Genomic DNA, 21,288 nt, shown 5'->3' with positions numbered 1-21,288 from the left:
ATAGGGATCGAAACGTTCGTCGACTGTTGTGCAGTACTGCCTGTTGTATGTTTTTTAATTTCCCGGCAGTTACTGTGGGTTTGTGCTTATTCAAGAATTTCTTGCATTGTAATTTAAGCCACCCAGTTCTCCTCGTTTGCCTGTGAACTCTTTGTCTTTTTTCCTTGTATTTGTCTCCCTCTGACTTGGTACAGGCTTGTGCCCAGTTATTAATGTGCGAAATGGTTTCGCTTGATGCTGTCTATCCTCCTTATTTTGAAAATAAATACGTTTAGGTCCGGCTGGACACTAAAGCAAAAAAACACAGTCTTTATTTTTAGCCTGTGAAAACTAATCCTCTAGATATTACTATAAACCTAGGACCTTTGTAATATAAAATTAGAAGCTTAACCCATGGTCCTTGGCCATCATTTTGGGTTCCCTTGTATATTAAACCTACACAGCCAAGGTAAAGCAGACCTCGTAACATGAGTAAAAGATCCAGTCCTTATGGGCGGTAACAAATGGAGACAAGGCAGTACCAAGGAGGGACTAACAAACCTATGTACCAATCGGGAGCCATCATTTAAGAAGGACAATCACACAAAGCCAATGAGAAATATAAGCGGAGAGTGGGCGGGGTTTCTAGTGCATACCCTAATACAGCATGCCTTGCAGAGCAAGTAGTGCATTCGCGTTGCCGCTAGGCTCGACCTAAAAAGTTGGGTGGAACATCTTACTCTGTTCAAGCAGCCAAACTATGGATTTCGCTGCCCACAAACATAAGATCCACTGACGACCAACTTGACCTCAGAATATTAGTCAAGAGCTGGCTCTTCCCACACAACAACTATACTCAAAATGAAACTGTGTGCGACAACAGAATACTCGCATGACAAACTATGCTTCTATTGATATGGAGATGAGGCTGTTATTCATGTTCGTTGTGCATTGAACTATGCATCTTGATAATAGGTTGATACATTTGAATAAGGACTGGAAAAATTTATATCACAGCAAGATACATGTATATATCAGACTGTCATAATTGTTGCTTCGATGTACATATAGGTTTATGTATAGAGATTTAGACCTGCTACTTAAACTTTAGCAAATGTATAAATATATGTTAATTACATTTATGGGGGGAAACATTGGCATTTCATCACAATATAAATGCGCATGTCCGACCATGTAAGTACTCCTGCTTGTATGTATATGTGGGTATTTATAGAGAGGGTTTTACTCAAGCCACTAAGGGCCATATGTAGGAAGCCTAATTGCGCTCGCAAATAATGAAATTCCCAGAATTTCAGCATTTGCGATCGCAATTAGGGCAGTGTGCTATGTAGCACCCAAAAACCCACATGCAAAATAAAGAATCGCGAAATTTGTGATTCCTTATTTTGCAATTGTATTTAAGGAATCGCAAATTGCGATTCCTTAAATGCAATGTAGAAAGCACCCAATTTGTGCGAATTTTGGCTTAAGGAATTGCAAAATACCACCAACTTCAGGTTGGTGGTAATTTGCGATTTCTTTGAAAAATGCACTTTTTGGCATTTTTTAAAGTGCCATGTGGGTCACATACATTCCCTTAGGGCATGTATGTGGGCCACATGTGCACACAAGTTAATTTCAGGGGTGCAAAAGGGTGTCCTATTGACACCCTTGCAACCCTGAAATTGCATTCTCAATTTGCGATTCTGTAATTGAGAATCGCAAATTGAGAATGTCTTCCGATTCATTCCTATGGGCCTTCTGGCCCATAGGAATGAATGAGAAGGTATTCCTTATTTGTGAATCTCAATTTGCGATTCGCAAATAAGGAATAAGCTGGATTCGCAAAAAAATTTGCTAATCCTACCTACATTGCGTTTAGCGATTCTCAAATTGCGATTCCCTAAAAATCGCAATTTGATAATCAGTCAGTCAGTGCTTTATTGTACAGTTAATAAAAACCATTACAAATAGCCGTCGGCAGTAAAAAAAAAAAAAAGATTATAAACAGATTATAAAAAAGACAAGTTAAAAACAGTACGATCTATCAATTCCTTTCCCCTATATTTTACTATGGGGGACGGGCTGGCCCTCTCCCTATATCGTACCTCATTGAGGTGATGCTTCAGTGTTCCGGGTCAGTTTAAGTCTTTAGGCCGTCCTGATGTTTAGAGGCTGACAATGTTGAGGGGGTTGTGTCGGTGTGTGTTTGGTCTTTCGATGATTTGAACCTGGATTCTGACACTCAGAGGTATTTTACCAATCGACAGGTCATTTGCACGTCATCGCCACTCAAGCAGGCCAATGTTGCTTCTCTGCAGGTCCTGTTACCTTTTTTTATAAATAAGGGTCCCAATAAGTTCAACCGCACTTTCAGCAGCTCTTTGCAGATGGTGATGAGTTGGGTGATGATTTCCTCGTGCGTTCCGCACAGGCGGCATATTGCTGGTTTTGGGGGGAGCAGCCACGGGGCCATGTGGTCCGCTGATGGTAGTACTCCCAGTCGTAGTTTTAGAAATGATTCTTTTGTTGTTTTAGAAAAACTAGTCGACAAATACGCCTGTGGAGTAAGTTTGTTATAAGTTTGTAAAGTCAGCCAGCCATGTGCTCGCTTAGCTAATGAAGCTTTGTCTTGAAGGGATTCTTTCTTAACGATTTTATTTAGTTTTTTTGAAGCTTGCTAGGTTCTCCTGCAGTTCCCATAGCTGCCTTGCCCCCAGTTGGTTGATGGCGTTCTCCAAAAAGAGTCTTGCTGGGCTGTCGTTTTTACTTTGTAGTTCTTTCCAGAGGAGTGCATTAAGGGTGTTTGCATCCCCTCTGCTTATTTTATACCAGGTCTTGAGGTATGTTCCCTTGCGTGAAAGCTCTTCTTTAACCAACCCAAGTTCAAGGCGGATCTGCGCCGGAGAGGTGTATTTGAGAATCGCAAAACACAAATTACCTACAAATGGCCCTAAATCTTTAGCGGATGTTGAATATATATGTATACGTTTGTTTTCGGATTTGTTTAAAATAAATCTATCTCATCCCTCCTCTCTGACTCATCCAAAAGGTTTCTATGATGAACTCCCAAACCTCCTTCTCAAACTCTCCCAACTAACAGGCACACACATTAACTACTTACAAAAATAACTTACAACTTCCCCTTTCATTTCAATTTCCATCATTCTATCCCTACTCTAAATTCTACTAAACATACTAAACCAAGTACTTCAACACCCCGCTATGGGTAGTAAGCACTGTATAAATGAATTTTACAATCACAGTGGTGATTCTTAACATCTGCATTCCAGTTTTGTTTTTTTAACTGTCACTTTCTGCCCAGTCTCTCGCATCTAATACTGTGATACAGGATTAATTGAAGATGTGGATATTTTAATGTTCGAGGCATATGGGCTGCAGATGGTACATTATGAATAGATCGCCATCTGGTGTTGGGCTCGGATGATTGCACTTTGTTTTTCTCTTGGAGAGTCTTTGTCTTTTGGTGACTCCTCCCTTGGTTGGTAGTGCGCATGGGCATCGGCTCCATCCTTAGATTGTTTTTTTCCGCCATCGGGTTCGGATGAGGATCGAGACGCTCCAGATCAACTTCAGAAGAAAGTGATTTATCGACGCGTATTCCCTTTCCAATTCGACGGTATTGTTATCGAACGCGTTCATTTTCCATTTTGACGCGTTGCAAATAAAAAATCGAAGAGAAAGACTTGAATCTACGTCGAAGAACAGGTGGCCTTTTTCGACGCAGTCAAGCCCGGGGTCCATGGAAAGGACTCCATTCAAAAAATGTCCAAAGTGTGGTGCTAAGTTCCCACACAAGGACCTACACGAGGTGTGCAACCTCTGTCTATCGCCTGAACACGAATCCAGGGACTGCGAAGCCTGCGCAGCATTCTCCTCCAAGCTAACGATTAGGAATCGTCGAGCTAGAAGACACGAGGTTTCCAGAATGCAGGCGGAAGCGATCCCGGAGTTGTTCGGAGACGACCAAATCGAGGAAGAAGAACAACAGTCGGGGTCGGAAGGGGACCAGTCGGAGACCGAGGAACTCATCGATCAACAAACCGTGAGTGAAGACGTCCCCTTACCGAAAAACCGACCCCGTGCGGTAACGACCCCGCCCTCGGGCCCGGTCAAACCGCTGAAAAAAGTTTCCGACGCCCCGCCTTCGGGCCCGGCAACGAAACCGAAACTGAAACCGAAACACTCGGACTCCCACCATGTCGGATCCGACAAAAGGGCGACATCGACTTCGACACCGAGGCTACATGCAAAGGAAAGCTCGGTATCGAGACATTCCATGTCGAAACACAAATACGACTTATCGCCCAAGAGACACTCGATACCGAGAAAGTCGGAATCGAGCAAACATTCGGTGCCGAAAACAACAAGATCTGAAGATCGAAAACAAAAGCACCTCTCGGAACCAGGACCTTCGGTACCGATTCAGGAGCAACAGACAGATCCCAAACAAAAGATCTTGTTTATTGATCCACAAACTGGGAAAGTGGTCACAAAGAAGAGAGAGTGAACAGTCAGAAGATAAACCTCTTCCTCCAAAAAAGAGAACAATGGGGACAAATATAACTCCTCCTGCTTCTCCTCGTCCAAGAGTCACACCCTCTTCTCCTATTCCTCACAATAAGCCAAATGTTCCTACACCTTCCACACCAAGACCAGCTACACCTCAGTCAGATGTAGACAGTGATCTAGGGGAGGGAGAACCTCAAGGGGATGACGAAACTATCCCAGATGAGGAGGACCCATGGGAAAACTATGATGTAGGGTCAGATGAGGACAACGACCCACAGTTATATCCCTCAAAGCCTTCACCACCTGATGATAACACAGGATTTGTGCAGCTCATTAATAGGGCAGCAAAATATCACAAGCTAGATATGCACACAGAACCTCAAATAGAAGATTTCTTGTTAGAGACTCTACCTAATGCACAGATAACATCAGGTACTCTTCCTATGTTAAAGGGTCTTCTTAGTCACACAGAGGAAATTTTCGAAAACCCAGTGAGAGCCAGGGTGTTAAACCCCAGAATTGATAAAAAATACAAAGCGGCTCCAAAGGACCCAATTTTTATTAGAGGACATGTACCCCTAGACTCGCTGGTGGTCTCAAACGCTCGCAAAAGAGCAAACTCACTATCTACAGGAGAGGCACCTCCACCAGATAAAGAGTCGAAGTTAATAGATGCATCAGGCAAAAGAGTAGCATCACAGGCAGCGAATAGCTGGCGTATAGCAAATACACAAGCACTACTCGCACGTTACGACAGGGCACATTATGATGAGTTAGAAAAACTTCTCATACATCTCCCAAAGGAACACCAGAAAAAGGCAGATCAATTAATACAGGAGGGTAAAATAATAACCAATACTTCCATTAAGTGTGCATTAGACGCAGCAGACACTGCAGCAAGGTCTATTAATACCAGTGTCATGCTAAGAAGGCATGCATGGCTTAGAATCTCTGGATTCAAACAAGAAGTGCAAACAGCCCTATTGAACAAACCATTTGATCAGAAAACATTGTTTGGTTCAAGCACAGACGAGGCATTAGAAAAAATGAAGAAAGATACGGAAACGGCTAAGTCAATGGGAGCATTGCAACAGCCAACACACAGAGGTTCCTTTCGTAGATCCACCTATAGAGGGGGCTCAAAGAACACAGGAACAAATCAGCAATCCACATCTTTCACACCAACATCACCCAGAGGTAATTCAAGAGGCAGTTACAGAGGTAACAACAATAAGGGTAGAGGCCGCGGAAATAATAACAACCGCAACGCCTCAACACCAAAACAGTGACTTCATAGAACTCCCCCCAGACCACATAACACCGGTCGGGGGACGTCTATCACAGTTCCTACCTGTCTGGGAAAACATCACGTCAGACAAGTGGGTGAGACAAATCATCCAACATGGTTATTGCCTAGAACTCACAGCTACCCCACCAAACATCCCCCCCAAACAGCGTCCAATGAGTCAAGATCATCTAACATTGTTAAGAGAAGAAGTTCTAGCACTTCTACAAAAGCATGCAATAGAGAAGGTCCCAAAAGATCAACAAGGAACGGGAGTATACTCTCTATACTTCCTGATCCCCAAAAAGGACGGGTCCCTAAGACCGATATTAGACCTCAGACCTCTCAATGCGTACATAAATTCGGAGCATTTCCACATGGTCACGCTCCAACAAGTACTCCCTTTACTGAAGAAAGGGGACTTTCTTTCTACACTGGATCTAAAAGACGCTTACTTTCATATCCCAATTCACAAAGCCCACAGGAAATACCTAAGGTTTGTGTTAGAAGGACAACACTATCAGTTCAAAGTCCTTCCGTTCGGTGTCACAACAGCACCAAGAGTTTTCACAAAATGTCTAGCTGTGGTGGCAGCACACCTAAGAAGACAACAAATACATGTCTTCCCATACTTGGACGATTGGCTAATAAAGGTCAAGTCAAAGGAAGAATGTCTTCACAACACACAGAAGACAATTCAATTGCTGCACCACCTAGGGTTCACGGTGAACTACAAAAAACCACACCTGCAACCAAACCAGATTCAGCAATACCTGGGGGCTACAGTAGACACAGAAAAGGCAATAGCATACCCCAACCCAATCAGAGTACAGACAATGGTCGGGCTAATACAAAGATTTCAACCACAACACTCACTACCAGCACGAGTGTTTATGCAACTATTAGGCATGATGTCCTCCTGCATACTGCTAATACCACATGCCAGACTACAAATGCGCCCACTACAAGAGTGTCTAGCGACACAGTGGAATCAGGCTCAAGGTCAGATTACAGATCTGGTGTTGGTAAACGACCGGACGTATCGCTCTCTGAAGTGGTGGAACACAGAAAACATTTCCAAGGGAAGGTCGTTCCTAGAGCCAATTCCACAAATGATAATAACAGCGGACGCATCGCTCTCCGGATGGGGAGCGCATATGGACAGATACACAGTACAGGGGAAGTGGAGTGTGCAGCAAAGGAAACAGCACATCAACTACCTAGAACTATTAGCAATATTTCTAGCACTAAAAGCTTTCCAAATGCAAATAGCAGGAAAAGCAGTCCTGATCAGAACAGACAACATGACTGCAATGTATTATATTCAAAAACAGGGGGGGACGCACTCTCTCCAACTGTCCAGACTAGCACAGGACATATGGAGATGGGCCATTCCTCAAAAGATCTACCTGTTAGTGGAACACCTACCAGGAATTCAAAATCAAATAGCAGACATCCTAAGCAGACAGTCAGAACAAGTACACGAATGGGAGCTGCACGACCAAATACTACAGCCATTCTTCCAAAGATGGGGGCAACCAGAGATAGATCTGTTTGCCAATCATCAGAACGCAAAATGCAAAGAATTCGCATCCAGGTACCCACACCAAAGGTCCCAGGGCAATGCACTGTGGATAAATTGGTCCAACAAATTTGCTTACGCGTTCCCTCCTCTACCACTAATTCCATTACTGGTTCGGAAACTACAGCAACATTCAATGACAATGATACTAGTGGCCGACGAAAACCTTCACGTTGCATGGAGAAGGAGCTCCGCGTCTGTCATCCGCGAGGACGCCGCTTTCTATCCGGACCTTCGGGTCTATTCAGGCCCCCAATTTTCCTTTGGAATTGACTTCCTGTACTTGCGGGATATTCCTTGTCCCCTTTTTACCTCCGACCAAACATCTCCGAGTACATTCCTTTAAGGTCGTTCCCTTCTGCTTAAAAGGCATCCTTGTTATTTCCTGCATTAACTACAGTTTTTGCCAATCACTTTGAGATATTTTATGCTGTCTGCGGAATTGTTGTCTCTGCATTCTTGCTCCCTGTGAACGCCTGGATCTTATGTGGGGCCATCCTTAAATTTTAACCTCCTGACCTGTGGAAACTGGAGTTTATTTATCGTGTGGATAAGGTCTCTCATTTATCTATAGACCGCCCCTGGATATCTCGACTGGCCTCGTTTAACCTTAGCTTTCTAGATTACCCTCCCTCAGCCTTGCTGTTACCTAGGACCGCCTCTCAAGACCTTGCCACAGACATTAATTCTGTGTCTGTCCATGTTTTTACCAAGTGCGCCCTGATGAAGGAAGCCTCTTATGGCACTTGTCCGAAACGCGCGTCGGCGCTTTTCTTGTCTTTGTGTGGATTGATATGGATGTGAATACATGTGTGTGGAAGTGATGGTATAAAAGTGATGCTTGTATGTACGAGTGGATGAATTTGGTGCCTTTCTTTAAACTGATCTTGCGTGTCCTAGCTTTTTTAAACTGTCATTTGTTCCTTGATTAAATTTTCTAATGTTTAAATGAATTTATCTAAAAGAAATATTTTGATGTTTACATGTGAAAAAAATGAAAATTAAAAACTCTTTTGAATATAATCTTTTGTATTATTATGTGTGGGTTAGCCGCTGATGTGGGTTGAATTTCTGTACTTTGTTTATTAGGGAACACCCTTTCATGTTTTTTCCTAATGATACTAGTGGCACCTACATGGGCAAGACAGCCGTGGTTCACCACGCTGCTACAACTCTCACAAGTACCACATCAAAAGCTAAGGTTACTACCCATGCATCTTACACAGAACCATGGAGAAATAATGCACCCAGATCCCAAACAACTGAACCTAGCGATCTGGCTCCTGAGGTCATAGAGTTTGGGTATTTAGATTTACCACCAGAATGCATGGATATCATTAAGCAAGCAAGACGTCCTACCACCAGAGCATGTTATGCAGCGAAATGGAAGAGGTTTGCTATACACTGTAACAGTAAGAACATCAACCCTCTGGACGCATCCACTAAACAAATCATTTGCTATTTATTACACTTACAGCAATGTAATCTAGCATATACCTCTATCCGAGTTCATCTCGCAGCTATAGCGGCGTACCTACAAAACAGGCAGCATCTGTCACTGTTTAAAGTGCCAGCAATTAAAGCTTTCATGGAAGGACTCAAAAGAGTCATTCCACCAAGAAGACCACCTTCCCCAGTCTGGAATCTCAACATAGTGCTTACCAGGCTAATGGGACCACCATTTGAACCTATGCATAGGTGTGAAATACAATTCCTCACATGGAAGGTGGCCTTCCTCCTAGCTATTACGTCACTTAGAAGAGTAAGCGAACTGCAAGCTTTCACGATTCAGGAACCATTTATGCAGCTACACCAAAATAAAGTGGTTCTTAGAACAAACCCAAAATTCTTACCGAAGGTTATTTCAGCATTCCACATCAATCAGTCAGTGGAATTACCGGTTTTCTTTCCAAAACCACAAACAGTAGCTGAAAGAGCCCTACATACACTAGACGTTAGAAGGGCCATATTGTACTATATAGAGAGAACACAAACGTTCAGAAAGACAAAACAGCTATTTGTTGCGTTTTCTCCTGCACATAAAGGCAATCCCATCTCCAAAGCGGGCATTGCCAGATGGATTGTAAAATGCATTCAAATATGCTACTTAAAGGCAAAGAGAACATTAACTGTTCCTCCTAGAGCTCACTCTACACGTAAACTAGGAGCATCTATGGCATTTTTGGGAAACATTCCACTAGATGACATATGCAAAGCAGCTACCTGGGTTACACCGCACACCTTCACAAAGCACTATTGTGTAGATGTGCATATAACACAACAAGCTAGAGTGGGTCAAGCAGTACTAAAAACATTGTTTCAGACAGTTGCAACAGACACGGGCGACCACCGCTAGGGAGAGAACTGCTGTATAGTCTATTCATAATGTACCATCTGCAGCCCATATGCCTCGAACGGAATATGCTACTTACCAGTATGCATCTGTTCTTGGCATAGAGGGCTGCAGAGTGGTACATGCCCTCCCAGCCTCCCCGGGAACCTGTGTCTGTTCCAACATTATCTTATTTAGATACACTTACATGGGCATTCTTATCTGTATTCTACTATACTACTCCATCTAACCCTACTATGGCAAAACAATCTAAGGATGGAGCCGATGCCCATGCGCACTACCAACCAAGGGAGGAGTCACCAAAAGACAAAGACTCTCCAAGAGAAAAACAAAGTGCAATCATCCGAGCCCAACACCAGATGGCGATCTATTCATAATGTACCACTCTGCAGCCCTCTATGCCAAGAACAGATGCATACTGGTAAGTAGCATATTCCTTACTAGACCTAACTATTACATCTAAATATCTAAGCTGTGACTTGGGTGCTGGCTGTATTCTGAGCCAGTCACTGAATGTACCATGTCTAGCCGAATGTCCATTGGAGTTGCTTTCCAACCAAATCCCAGCTTCCTTCAATGTATTCTTTCTCCTCCATTCTAAGGGGAGTGAGGCTTGTATGTTTAGCACTGCTGGTTCAACTTTTTGTTCGGTTTACAAATAATCGTTCTCCCCTCGAACTAATTTACTGATATTTAAAAGGTGCCTCATCTGTGCGCAGAGCTGCGTTTCAATATACCATTCAATATGTGTGGAGTTATGCCATGCTTTTCACTCTGAGACCACTTCAGAATTTACTGCACTGAGTGGAGACCATGAATGCACAGGATAGGAATGGAGGAGGGCAATCTGAAGGACGCAGGGGGCAGTAACTCGCCACCCTCACGCATCCTGTAGCCTTACTTTTAACCGCTGGTGACGGCCCAGTTATTAAAATTTAATTTACCCTTGGGTACTGGGACCACCACCAAGCCGTTTTAAATCACAACTCACCCAACCTCACTGCACTCTCGGCAATATACCAGCTCCGCTGTAATCAGGCGTCGTAGCACACCCGTGACATACTAGGTGTCACTGGGTGGGCCCGATGATGAAGCATGCAATCAACTAGGTTGGCGGGTGAGGGCTTCATGAATACACCAACAAGGTGCCCGTGACAGAACTAATTTGAGTACTGTAACACTTTGGTCAACTTAAGCTAGTCCTCTTTGTTTAATCACATATAAACCCTCGGGGACTCGACTAGCTAAGTAGTCCTCTCTCTCCCTCTTGTTACACGCAAAGTGAGTGCACTCTCATTATAATATATATATTTTAATTGACACTTTATTTTCCTTGCGGGCCAGTAGGATTCCTGAATTTGATTAAGTACGAGCGCCTGAGGTGCCGCTCTGCGCCCTGGTCTCTGGAGGGATGGTGGTCTGCTGGCTGGATTCTAAAGAGGGGCAGTGGATCGTTCTCTCTATATGCCAGGGATGTGGCCCGCATTGTAATCTTAAGATCCCCCCCCCGTCTCTGACCGGACCCTGCTGCAGAGAGTAACCAGGGTCCCAGATGCGCTCCTATGAGTGTTGCCCCTGACTATGAGCTTGGCGCTCCAGTGCATCGGGACTCCGTTTCTTCCTTGGGCCCTCGGGCATTTCCACTCTCCCCTGGGGAAGATGCTCCTGAATCTTAGAAACGGAGATTCACTCCACACATTGACCACGGCTCGACGTGATTGAAGAGGCTTGCGTGAATGAGCAAGGGCTTTGCTTCATAGAGACCAAGTGTGTATTTCTGTCCCCACCTTTACGTTTGCGGTTTATTTCTCAATACCGCCGGGGTTAATTCAAAACATGTTTATGACAGTCCTAAGTTGTTTGCTATGTTGTATGAGAAATTACTGTGCCAGCCTCAGCCTGTGAGGATAATGCAAAATGCTGTTTGACAGCCTGTCTTCTGCTAGTCAGCTTAGACTGTGTGACACTTAGCTCAGATGCCTCTGTGTGTAACATGTTAATATTGGGCCCTCGCATATCCTTCCTGTTGGGCTGTGCCCCACGTGGACAGAGAGGCCATTTCTGGTGCTTTGCAGCAGTTCTAAAATCTTCTTAGAGTTTCTTGTTGCTCAAATGGGTGTAAAAGCTGATATTTGTTTCCTTCGTCTACATTGCTTGATTTTGCTTGAAAGAAAGTGTCACTCATAGTAGTCTCGGGTTAAATAAATTCACTTTATACACTGCAGGCACAGAGATACAAGTGCTCAGCTAAGCACCACGTCTGCGGATCCCATCATGATTGGGCTCCCAGTGCAGACGCCCAAACTCTGCCTCCACCTCTGCTTCTGTAGAGAAATTACTTCACCTGGAAATGGGAGGAAGTTGTAGTACTGTGTAGAAACAGACCAGGAAGCAGGAATCCACATGCTGAAAGCTTACTGATAGTTCTGATCTATGCATGATTGTGCACACTAGGGGTCTTAGGACTCAGAATAGCCTGGTGCAGAGGAGGAATTCCCCTTTGGAAATTGTTTCTGACCATGGGAAGTCTAGTCCACTTATTCACGCTACATGTAACCTGCCCCATACTGTTCACCGTACTACTCACTACTATATGGTGAGACAATTCATAACTGCCACCCACAGCCGGCGTCAAGGGCGCTAAGTGTTTAGCAAAAAAGAGTTCACCCGGTGTATTCAACTGTGTAGCCTTTGACCGTGTCATGTATGTGCATGTAACTTGAATGATTGAGGTAAAGGGCTGCAATCTGAGGGATAGCCCCGGGCGCCCCAAGCTCTAGCTACGCGTCTGGCATTCCTTCGTCCTGTTCTCCCTGTCAAGGGAGAATTGTGTGTATGTATGTATTTTCCCTTGACAGGGAGAAGAACGGGACGAAGGAATGCCTAATGCCAAAGCAAAGAGATAATGTGATGGAGAAGGAACCAATACGTTTAATAACATACTTTTCAGTAGAGAGCAAACGGGTCATGAACATATTGAGAAAAAATTTGAAAATCCTCCAGCTGGACAGTACAGTCAATGAAGTGGTGGGAAAACATCCGGTAGTAACATACCGAAGGTCAAGGAACCTGAAGGATCACCTAATCCACAGCCACTTCAAACCTAAAAAACCGAGGGTGATTGGCTCAAAACAAAGGGATTTGTGAAATGCCACATGTGCAAGGTGTGCCAGATAGCAAAACAAACTAAAGTGTTCAAATTGAAAAATGAAAAATCCTGGGAGATCCGACAACTAATAACGTGCAAAACGCAATATGTGGTATACACAGTGGAATGCCCGTGCCCACTGCAGTACTTGGGCAGTACGATCTGCGAGTTAAAAAAACAGATTCTGGAGCGACGGTGCACAAAGACCGTGACAATGCTGTCGCGAAGCACATGGAACACCACCATCAAGGGGACTGGAAACAACTCAAGTTTTATGGAATAGATACAGTTCCACAAATGGAAAGAGGTGGTGACAGAGAAAGAGAACTTCGCCGAAAAGAATAGGGATACATCATCAAACTAAGTACAATGCACCCGAATGGACTCAACCAATCGGAAGAACTTTATATACTCCTTTGAAGAAGAAATGACCTATGAAGTTGAGCACTCAGTTAGTAAACTTCGAAAGAATTGTAAACCTTAAAAAAAAGTTTCAACAAACTAAAAAACAAATAAAGGAAAATGGATAAAAACAAGGAAAGAAAAAATTGGTCCAACAAACAAGTATAACGGAAGAATGAACTCCATAAAATATCAAGGAAAAAGGAAAAAAGAACAAAAAGAAGTAAAGCAAATAGACCAAAGGAGTGAAAAATATATTCAGCTTATTAATGGAACACAAAGATAAGAATGATGCATCAGAGTAAGAAGAAAAACAACACTTTCCACCAAAGGAAAAATATAAGCTGAAAATGAACATTTAAAATTGGAGAACATTTACTCAAAAAAATTATTTTGAAAAAATAAAATGGAACTGAATAGTGAAATAGAGAATTGTTGGACTATGACAAATAATAGTAACAATGTTGAAAGTAAGAAAAGTTTACAAAAACATCAAGAAACAATGTTTAAAGGCAAAGACCTACACTTTTTAATTAAAACTACAACCTCCAGAATGCTTAGAGACAATGTGCACACCAAACAGGAAAATCTACAATGTCGCTTTAAAAGAACTGACTTCCTGTGATAAGGTGATCGTGAGCAAGGGAGTGGTGCTCCCGAAACGCGTTGATCAGTGTGTCTTTTTCTGCATACCGCTATATGAAGGCCTAAAAATTAAATAAAAACAGCAAAATACTCTTAAATACGCGAGTTCGTCCCGTTCTTCTCCCTGTCAAGGGAGAATTGTGTGCGTATTGGAAGCGGCGTGGTTCTGCCGCAGGGATCACGAACCGAGCATTCGGTAGTAGAGATGCCCAAGGTTCTTTTTATTTCTCAATCAACGTTAAGCGTTTCGACACCAAAGTGTCTTGTTCACGCGTATGTATGTATGTATGTATGTATGCATATATGTATGCATATATGTATGCATATATGTATGCATGCATATATATATGTATGTATATATATAAATATGTATGCGTATGTGTATGTATGTGTATGTGTATGTATGTATATATATGTGTGTATGCATGTATATATGTATGTGTATGCATGTATGTGTATGCATGTATGTGTGTGTATGTATATATATGTGTGTGTGTATGTATATATGTGTGTGTGTATGTATATATGTGTGTGTGTATGTATATATATGTGTGTGTATATGTATGTGTATATATGTGTGTGTATATGTATATATATGTGTGTATATATGTGTGTATATGTATATGTGTGTGTATGTGTGTGTATATGTATATATATGTGTGTGTATATGTGTATGTGTTTTTTTTTCTTCTTTTTTATAGGGGATTAGCGTGTCCAAACACATATGCCCATACAGGGCTATATTATTTGCTCGCATGTACACCTACTAATAACTAAGAGACTGAGGAACTAAGAGGATTTTTGAACATCAAGAATTGTAATATCCGATGTTTCGGTTCCCGCAATACTGATATAAATGTGTACATTGACAGTAAATGTGCTCATATAAATAATCTTGACGCTTGTAATTTATATTAATTTTGCGCAAATTAAGGCATTTTTTTAATAATGAGCACATCCAAATACCAATGGGAAAGGCTATGATGCTAATGTGAAATTTGTATTCCTCTTAGGTTTCCTCTAAAACAAAGAATGTTGTACATGCGATCAATATGAACTATTATAATAATATTTTGGACAACCCAATGTTTTTAAACTGCACGAGCACATTTTATACACCATTTATTCCCCCATGTATATTTTGTATAAAGGATATTCAAACTAAATGTTGCACTTTATAAGATGGCCGCCGATTTGGCGTGATTCAGTCCTCTTTCTATGTTGGGGAGGAGGTGGGGATATAATGGCGTTTTTCACTACAATCAGGTTGACACTGACTAAGCCTAGGGGCGAAACGCGTTTGTCGAGGGGGCAGGGGGTCTGCCAAACAAAATTCTTTTCTTGGATGAAAACTTGGAGTGCCGTCTATTCTTTCGTTGGAAAGCGAAGCGTGACGAACATTAAAAGCGGCTCACCACTGCACGACTGAGCACCCGGGAGTAGGAGGAGCAACGGCGGTGGCGGAGCTGTTCATAAAGTTAATTTGCCCGTTTTGCCCCGAGGTGGACTACAAAGACATCACGAAGCATCCGTATTGCGGGAGCTCGGAAACAACAACAGACCGGGAAACCTGCAGACCGGAGCTGTGAGGACGCGGAGAGCTGGCTGGCCGACGCGATACTCTGGCGAGGGTAAGTGCTGCATGCACGAGTACCCGGCGTATTGAATATTTATCTGAAACCTCTGTCCCGTTTCTTAAGTCGTCCGAGGCAGACCCCCTAAAACTGTTGCTGCGCCCCCACAAGCAATACCTGTGATAACAGCGCGAAGTGAGTGTGCCATATCCCTGCTCCGCAATAATGTCTCGCACAGCCGAAAGAGAGAAAGAGGCTGCCGACATTTTCAAAAGCACAAATACAGCGATAATAAGAACGGAGGGTGCAACAGCAGTGAAAACACTCATGAATAATCTGCAAACACTCTTCCAACAACTTGAGAGAACCCAAGAAAGGGAAATTCGAAAGTGGTGGGAGGCCACCTCGCTCCAAAATTATGTGGATTGCAACAGGGTCCCAAGGGGGTTGAGAATTTTTACGATACCCTCCTATAAAAATCCAGACCCGCAACTTTTGAAAGATTGGGCGGCGTTATACCGCTGACATGAGTAAAGGAATGTTGCTAATGTTAATAAAATATGCCTGGAGCGATAGGGAAAAAGCCCTCGCCGAAATTCAGAAACTGGAGGACCTCATTGGCAAGGAAAAAGATACTAAGATGGCGGAAGATTTGCGTGAAGCAATGATTAAGACTAAAGGACTATGAGAATGGCATAAAGAAACGCAAACAAACCAAATTCCAACGGGATGAACAGGACTACCTGACAGGCAGAATCTTAACTTTTGCGAAAAAGTTTGACGCAACAAGGAGTTAGTAACTTTTTAATGGAATGCAACTGCGATTGTGCGCTCAAACTATTGATAAACCTTGTTGCAATTGGCAGTATAGGTATGAGTCCGTAAACGCACAGTGCAATTAGAAACGGCTTTACTGATTCTCAAAAAGGGGTACGATGATGGCTAAAAGCCGTTCTGCAAAACAAACCCTTTGATTTTGTACGTCGCAGAGTTGGCAAAGGCAAAACGGCTTTGTAAATCTGGCCCTAGTTTAGTTCCTTTGCAACAAAATGCGTAACGCTGATTTGCTTGTTCTGCCATCTAGTGGGCAAGGGTCAACTAGCATCAAGGTCCCAAAAATTCATATTTTGGGTTGGCTGGCTGCCTGGCCTCTGGGGATGCACTCACTGCCCTGGCAGGCTGGAAATGCTTGTATGCTGATTTTGTAACCTGGGGGGCTGCAAACCCGGCCCCCAGTAACAAACCGGCCCCGGTGTGTGTGGGGGAGGGGTGTGTTTGGTTGGTTGTGTGTCTGTGGGGTGGTGTGTGTTGGGTTATGTGTGGGGTGTGTGTGGGGGGGTTGCATGGGGTGTGTGTGGGGTGTGGGTGGGGTGTGTGTCTGGGGGTTTTGTGGGGTGGTGTCTGGGGTGGTGTGTGTTGGGTTGTGCATGGGGTGGTGTGTTGGGGTTGCATGGGGTGTGTGTGGGGGGGTTGGGTAGGGTGTGGGGGGGGTTGGGTGGGGTGTGTGTGGGTGGGGTGTGTGTCTGGGGGTTTTGTGGGTGTGTGGGGTTGTGGTGTGGGGGGGTTGTGTGGGTGGGGTGTGTGTGGGGGGATTGTGTGGTGTGTGTGTGGGGTGGTGTCTGTGGGGTGGGGTATGTGTGTGTGTGTGTCCCGAACCCACCATAGGTGGTTTGGGCTTGCTCGCTGTGCTTCCTCAGGTTACCGTGTCCCTGAAAGTTTTTTCACTAAAAGGTGTCACCAACATGAAAAGTTTGGAAAGCTGTGCCATAGATGATTAAAAAAAAATAATGACTAAAAGTGAATAATGGGGATGTTTTTCCCCTTGTGGGTTTTGCATGTCATCATTGGTAACTAGAGATTGGCTTATGTCCGTTTGTTATTCATAATCACTCTGTGGAAAAAAAGTGGGGGGAAATATGAGAATGTAGTGTGGAGAATGTGGTAGATGGTAATGTGATGTGTGCAGCACCCGACCAAGTATGTTTTCCTTGATTATGTTCCAGTTAAACTCTAATAACCATCTTTTTCTCCACTTTTTACAGCTTTGACGAACTTGTGAAAAAGTTCAAAGTTGAGTACCATGCAGGCGGCTCCACGCAGAACTCCGTAAAAGTGGCACAGGTTTGTAGCAAAATAATTTTTTAATTAAGGAAGGAAGTAAGGAACACAAAATTAACATCTGAGGAAAGGTGAGCCCTTAAAACAAAAGGCTTTTGGTTCCCCACTGCCATCTGGCCATGGTAGACACCAAGAATCCGCTTCAGCTGTCCCGCCCTCTGGCTCAGGACCAAAAGCTCATACGAAGCCTTCCATCTCGGCACCAAGCCAAGATCATAGCTCTTCAGCTCCAATCACTCTGGTCCTGAAAGTGAAACAAGTTTCTGTTCTGAAACTTTCGGCAGCAAAACAGAAATCCGCTCTGGCTACACTCCCAGAGCCAATTTTAGAGACCATCGAGGAAAGGCTTGCGCCTAAACAAAAAAGGATCCAAAATACACCCAGAGAGTGGTCACAATATCACAATGGCTGATTTAGTGCCCTCTACCAAAAGGCAGACTTCTTTCTAACAGGACATTGATCTCCAAATACCTTTAAAAAAGGACAAAGCTACCAGTCCCCCTGCACCCTGTTTATTCTTTTCAATCTCGTATACCCCCACCTCTATCACCTGTTCCTCAGGTACCTCATTCACCACACAATCCTTTTTAACATTACACTGATGGATTCTCTACACTCTTCTTCACTGCACTGCCAGTTGATTCCCTTGTTTCCAAAAAGAGTTGCCTTACTCCATGGGTCAGTCGCCCAAACCCAAATTACTAAATTGAAACAAATAATGGAGGCATCATCTCACTGTCCATTTTATATATCTTAATTGAGTTAGTCAGTCTAAAATCAAAGCTGCATTCGTCTTCAAAATGGTATTATAGAATTTATTCCTATATTCTTGCTTCATAAAATACAGCCAAGCAGCCAGCGTGTTTCGCTCATCATGCACTAATTTCATTGGTGCTGCAATTCACACAATTAGAAAACATTAAAATCGCAATTAAAAAACGCATGAAACAGCCCCGCCACCAGACATTTTGGCCTTCCTCCCTGATTTTCCGTTAAGAGCGGATTCTCCAAGAGGCCCGGCGAATCCAGCCCCTTCAGTTTCAAGGCCACCCCATAGCCCTATATCAAGACCTCTCCACCATCACTCTGCAAAAACGAAAAGAATTCAAGAGAGCAACGGACTTCCTACGACAACACTAGGTCCCCTACTTGTGGGGCCACCCGTTTCGGCTAATATTCAAATGGAACGGACGGTTACATCAACTGCGGTCACTTAAGGACACTTGCACCCTCCTGGGACTCGACCAGGAAGATGATGAGCCTATGGCGAGAGAATCGCAAGGGCCGTCCAGGGGGGGTTGGCAAACAGTGAGTTATAGGCGATCCCCGTTGCACCGCCTCAAACCAGACGCCTCTGTCATCACACAGGAACGTGCAACAGCGGTGGCGGAGGTGGCCAAGGAAACCTCTCCCTCTGAGTGATCGATTCATTTGCTTGGGAGGTTACCTATAGCACATACTTTGCCCATGTGGGGGGGGGGAGTCGGGCGGGGGGCCGGAGAGGCCGCCATCGGGAATGACCCATACAGGACACACTACCACGGCCCTGTGCGGACTAACAGGACTGGGACTATGCTTTTTCTTGGTTTGGGGGTGAGGGGGAGAGATGGGAGGGGGGGCAGTTCTTCAGCTCTGGAACAATGGACTCTGAACTTGAGCATAGAGTTTGATAGTTGGATTGTTTGGGGGGGGGTTTGGGGATCGCGGGAGGGTTCAAGGGCGGGAACCAGTGTGCCAAAAGGGTTCTGTCAACGACAGATTGGACGTGTCTTTCCTTTGCCAGTTACGATTCATGACGACTATAACCCACGGGGAGGCCGTGTGGAGTCTGCAATGTTACAGGGGGGGTTGCTCTTTGCGTTCTGATGCACTGATGCACCACATACACATGACGCTGATTCGAAGCTACGCCACATGCTCACCTGACCATGACTGACACCACATTAAAAGTACTGACCCTTAATGTGAAAGGGTTGAACAACCCCATTAAGAGAAGAGCGATCATCTTCTACCTGGAAAATTCTGGGGCCGATATTTGTTTATTGCAGGAGACCCACCTCTTGCCAAAGGACTGGCATAGAATGCGCTCCCACGCCTTCCCACAGCAACTCTTTTCCTCCCTCCCCACGAAGAATGCCGGAGTGGCAATCCTAATATCCAAACACTTTCGGGACGGGTGGGAAACCGGGTAGGGGAGAGTAAGGGCCGCCTGTTAGCGTACACATTTCAGCTGGGAGACCCACATCTCACAGTTGGTTCTCTCTATGCCCCGAACACGGGACAGGAGGCTTTTCTGAAAGGCGCTATTTCAGAGGCGTGTCAATCCTCTAACTCACCCTTACTTTTGGGTGGGGATTTCAACATCGTTATGGACACACATGCCGATAGGTCAGGGTACCGATATGGAGAGACAAGTGCGGTATCGGCGACCGGACTTGAGTTTCTAAGAGATAGAGGTTTGGTGGACCTCTGGAGGACTAAACACCTGACTGCGTCGCAGTTCACCTTTTACTCACACGTGTATTGCACGTACGCTAGGCTCGACCATTTCCTAGGCTCCTCAGAGCTGCTCAAAACTCTTGAGGAGGTTAGCATAATACCTGCATCCATTTCTGACCACGACGTGGTAGAACTATTGCTCAGACTCCACATGTCTCCTCGCCCCCGGGGCTCGTGGCGCCTGTGCGAAACCCTATTGCAGCGACCAGAGGTTACTAAAAGAATCAACAACTGCATTACTGACTATCTAGCCACTAACTACACGCCGGGGATTTCCATGACGGCTCTCTGGGGGGGCTCTGAAATCGGTCACCCGCGGCGAACTAATTGCCATAGCAGCCGCTGAGGCCAAAGATCGCAAAGCTAAACGAGATGACCTTGCAGCGCGTGTTGTGGAATTGGAAAGGGTCCACAGTCGCACCTGCGCCCCACGTGTTTGGAGCCAACTAAAAGCGGCTAGGGCCCAACTAGCTAGCCTGGATACTGACAGGGCGGAATTCGCAGCACTCCGCTTTTCACATACCTATTATGTCGGGGGGTAACAGAACTGGCCGTTTACTAGCCAGTGCCCTGAAGGCTAAGACCCAACGCTCTAAGATTACCGGTCTCACAGACACCGGAGTAGTTCTCACGGAAGATACTCAGGTGGCCGAAGCGTTCCGATCTTACTATGCCTCGTTATACGGGGCAGAGGAGGCAACTCCACAGCGGTCACCGAGTTATCCAAGGCAAACGCAGACGCCCTGGATGCCCCCATCCGCCAGGACGAGGTACTGGCAGCCATATCCCGTTTACACCCACTCAAGTCCCCGGGGCCAGACGGATTTTCGGCGGGTTTCTATAAGACCTTCAGCCAGCTGATAGCTCCGGTGCTCACCCGCCTCTTCAATTCTTTTGAGGGCCCTGGCGCCATCCCCTCAGACATGCTGGCCGCTGAAGTGGTGGTATTGCCAAAACCGGGTAAAAAACCTATGCACTGCTCTGCTTTCTGCCCTATTTCATTACTGAACCTCGACCTAAAACTCTTTACTGGCATTCTTGCCGCACTTCTTGGCCCCTGCCTTCCCGGGATTTTGAACCAGACCAATCTGGCTTTGTGCCCAACCGTCAATGTGTGTACTCCATCTGATTGACAAAGCCCATTTTCAGGCCTCAGACTCCGCACTGCTG

General features: G+C 44.7%; 1 protein-coding gene across 4 annotated transcripts in view; it reads left to right on the top strand.

Annotated features, from left to right (window-relative positions):
* Positions 1-21,288, top strand: part of ADK (adenosine kinase) — a 723,202-nt gene that overhangs the window by 352,980 nt on the left and 348,934 nt on the right. For all 4 annotated transcript variants that reach the window (XM_086921819.1, XM_086921818.1, XM_086921821.1 and 1 more), the window contains exon 4: positions 17,544-17,622. In XM_086921819.1, the coding sequence (XP_086777945.1) occupies positions 17,544-17,622 (79 nt within the window). The remainder of the gene's footprint in view (positions 1-17,543; positions 17,623-21,288) is intronic.

Source organism: Lissotriton vulgaris, chromosome 5 (assembly GCF_964263255.1).
Source record: "Lissotriton vulgaris chromosome 5, aLisVul1.2, whole genome shotgun sequence".
In the NCBI taxonomy this organism is placed as follows: Eukaryota; Metazoa; Chordata; class Amphibia; order Caudata; family Salamandridae; genus Lissotriton; species Lissotriton vulgaris.
Note: the sequence above shows the minus strand (reverse complement) of the source record. Positions and strands in the feature narration are given on the sequence as shown.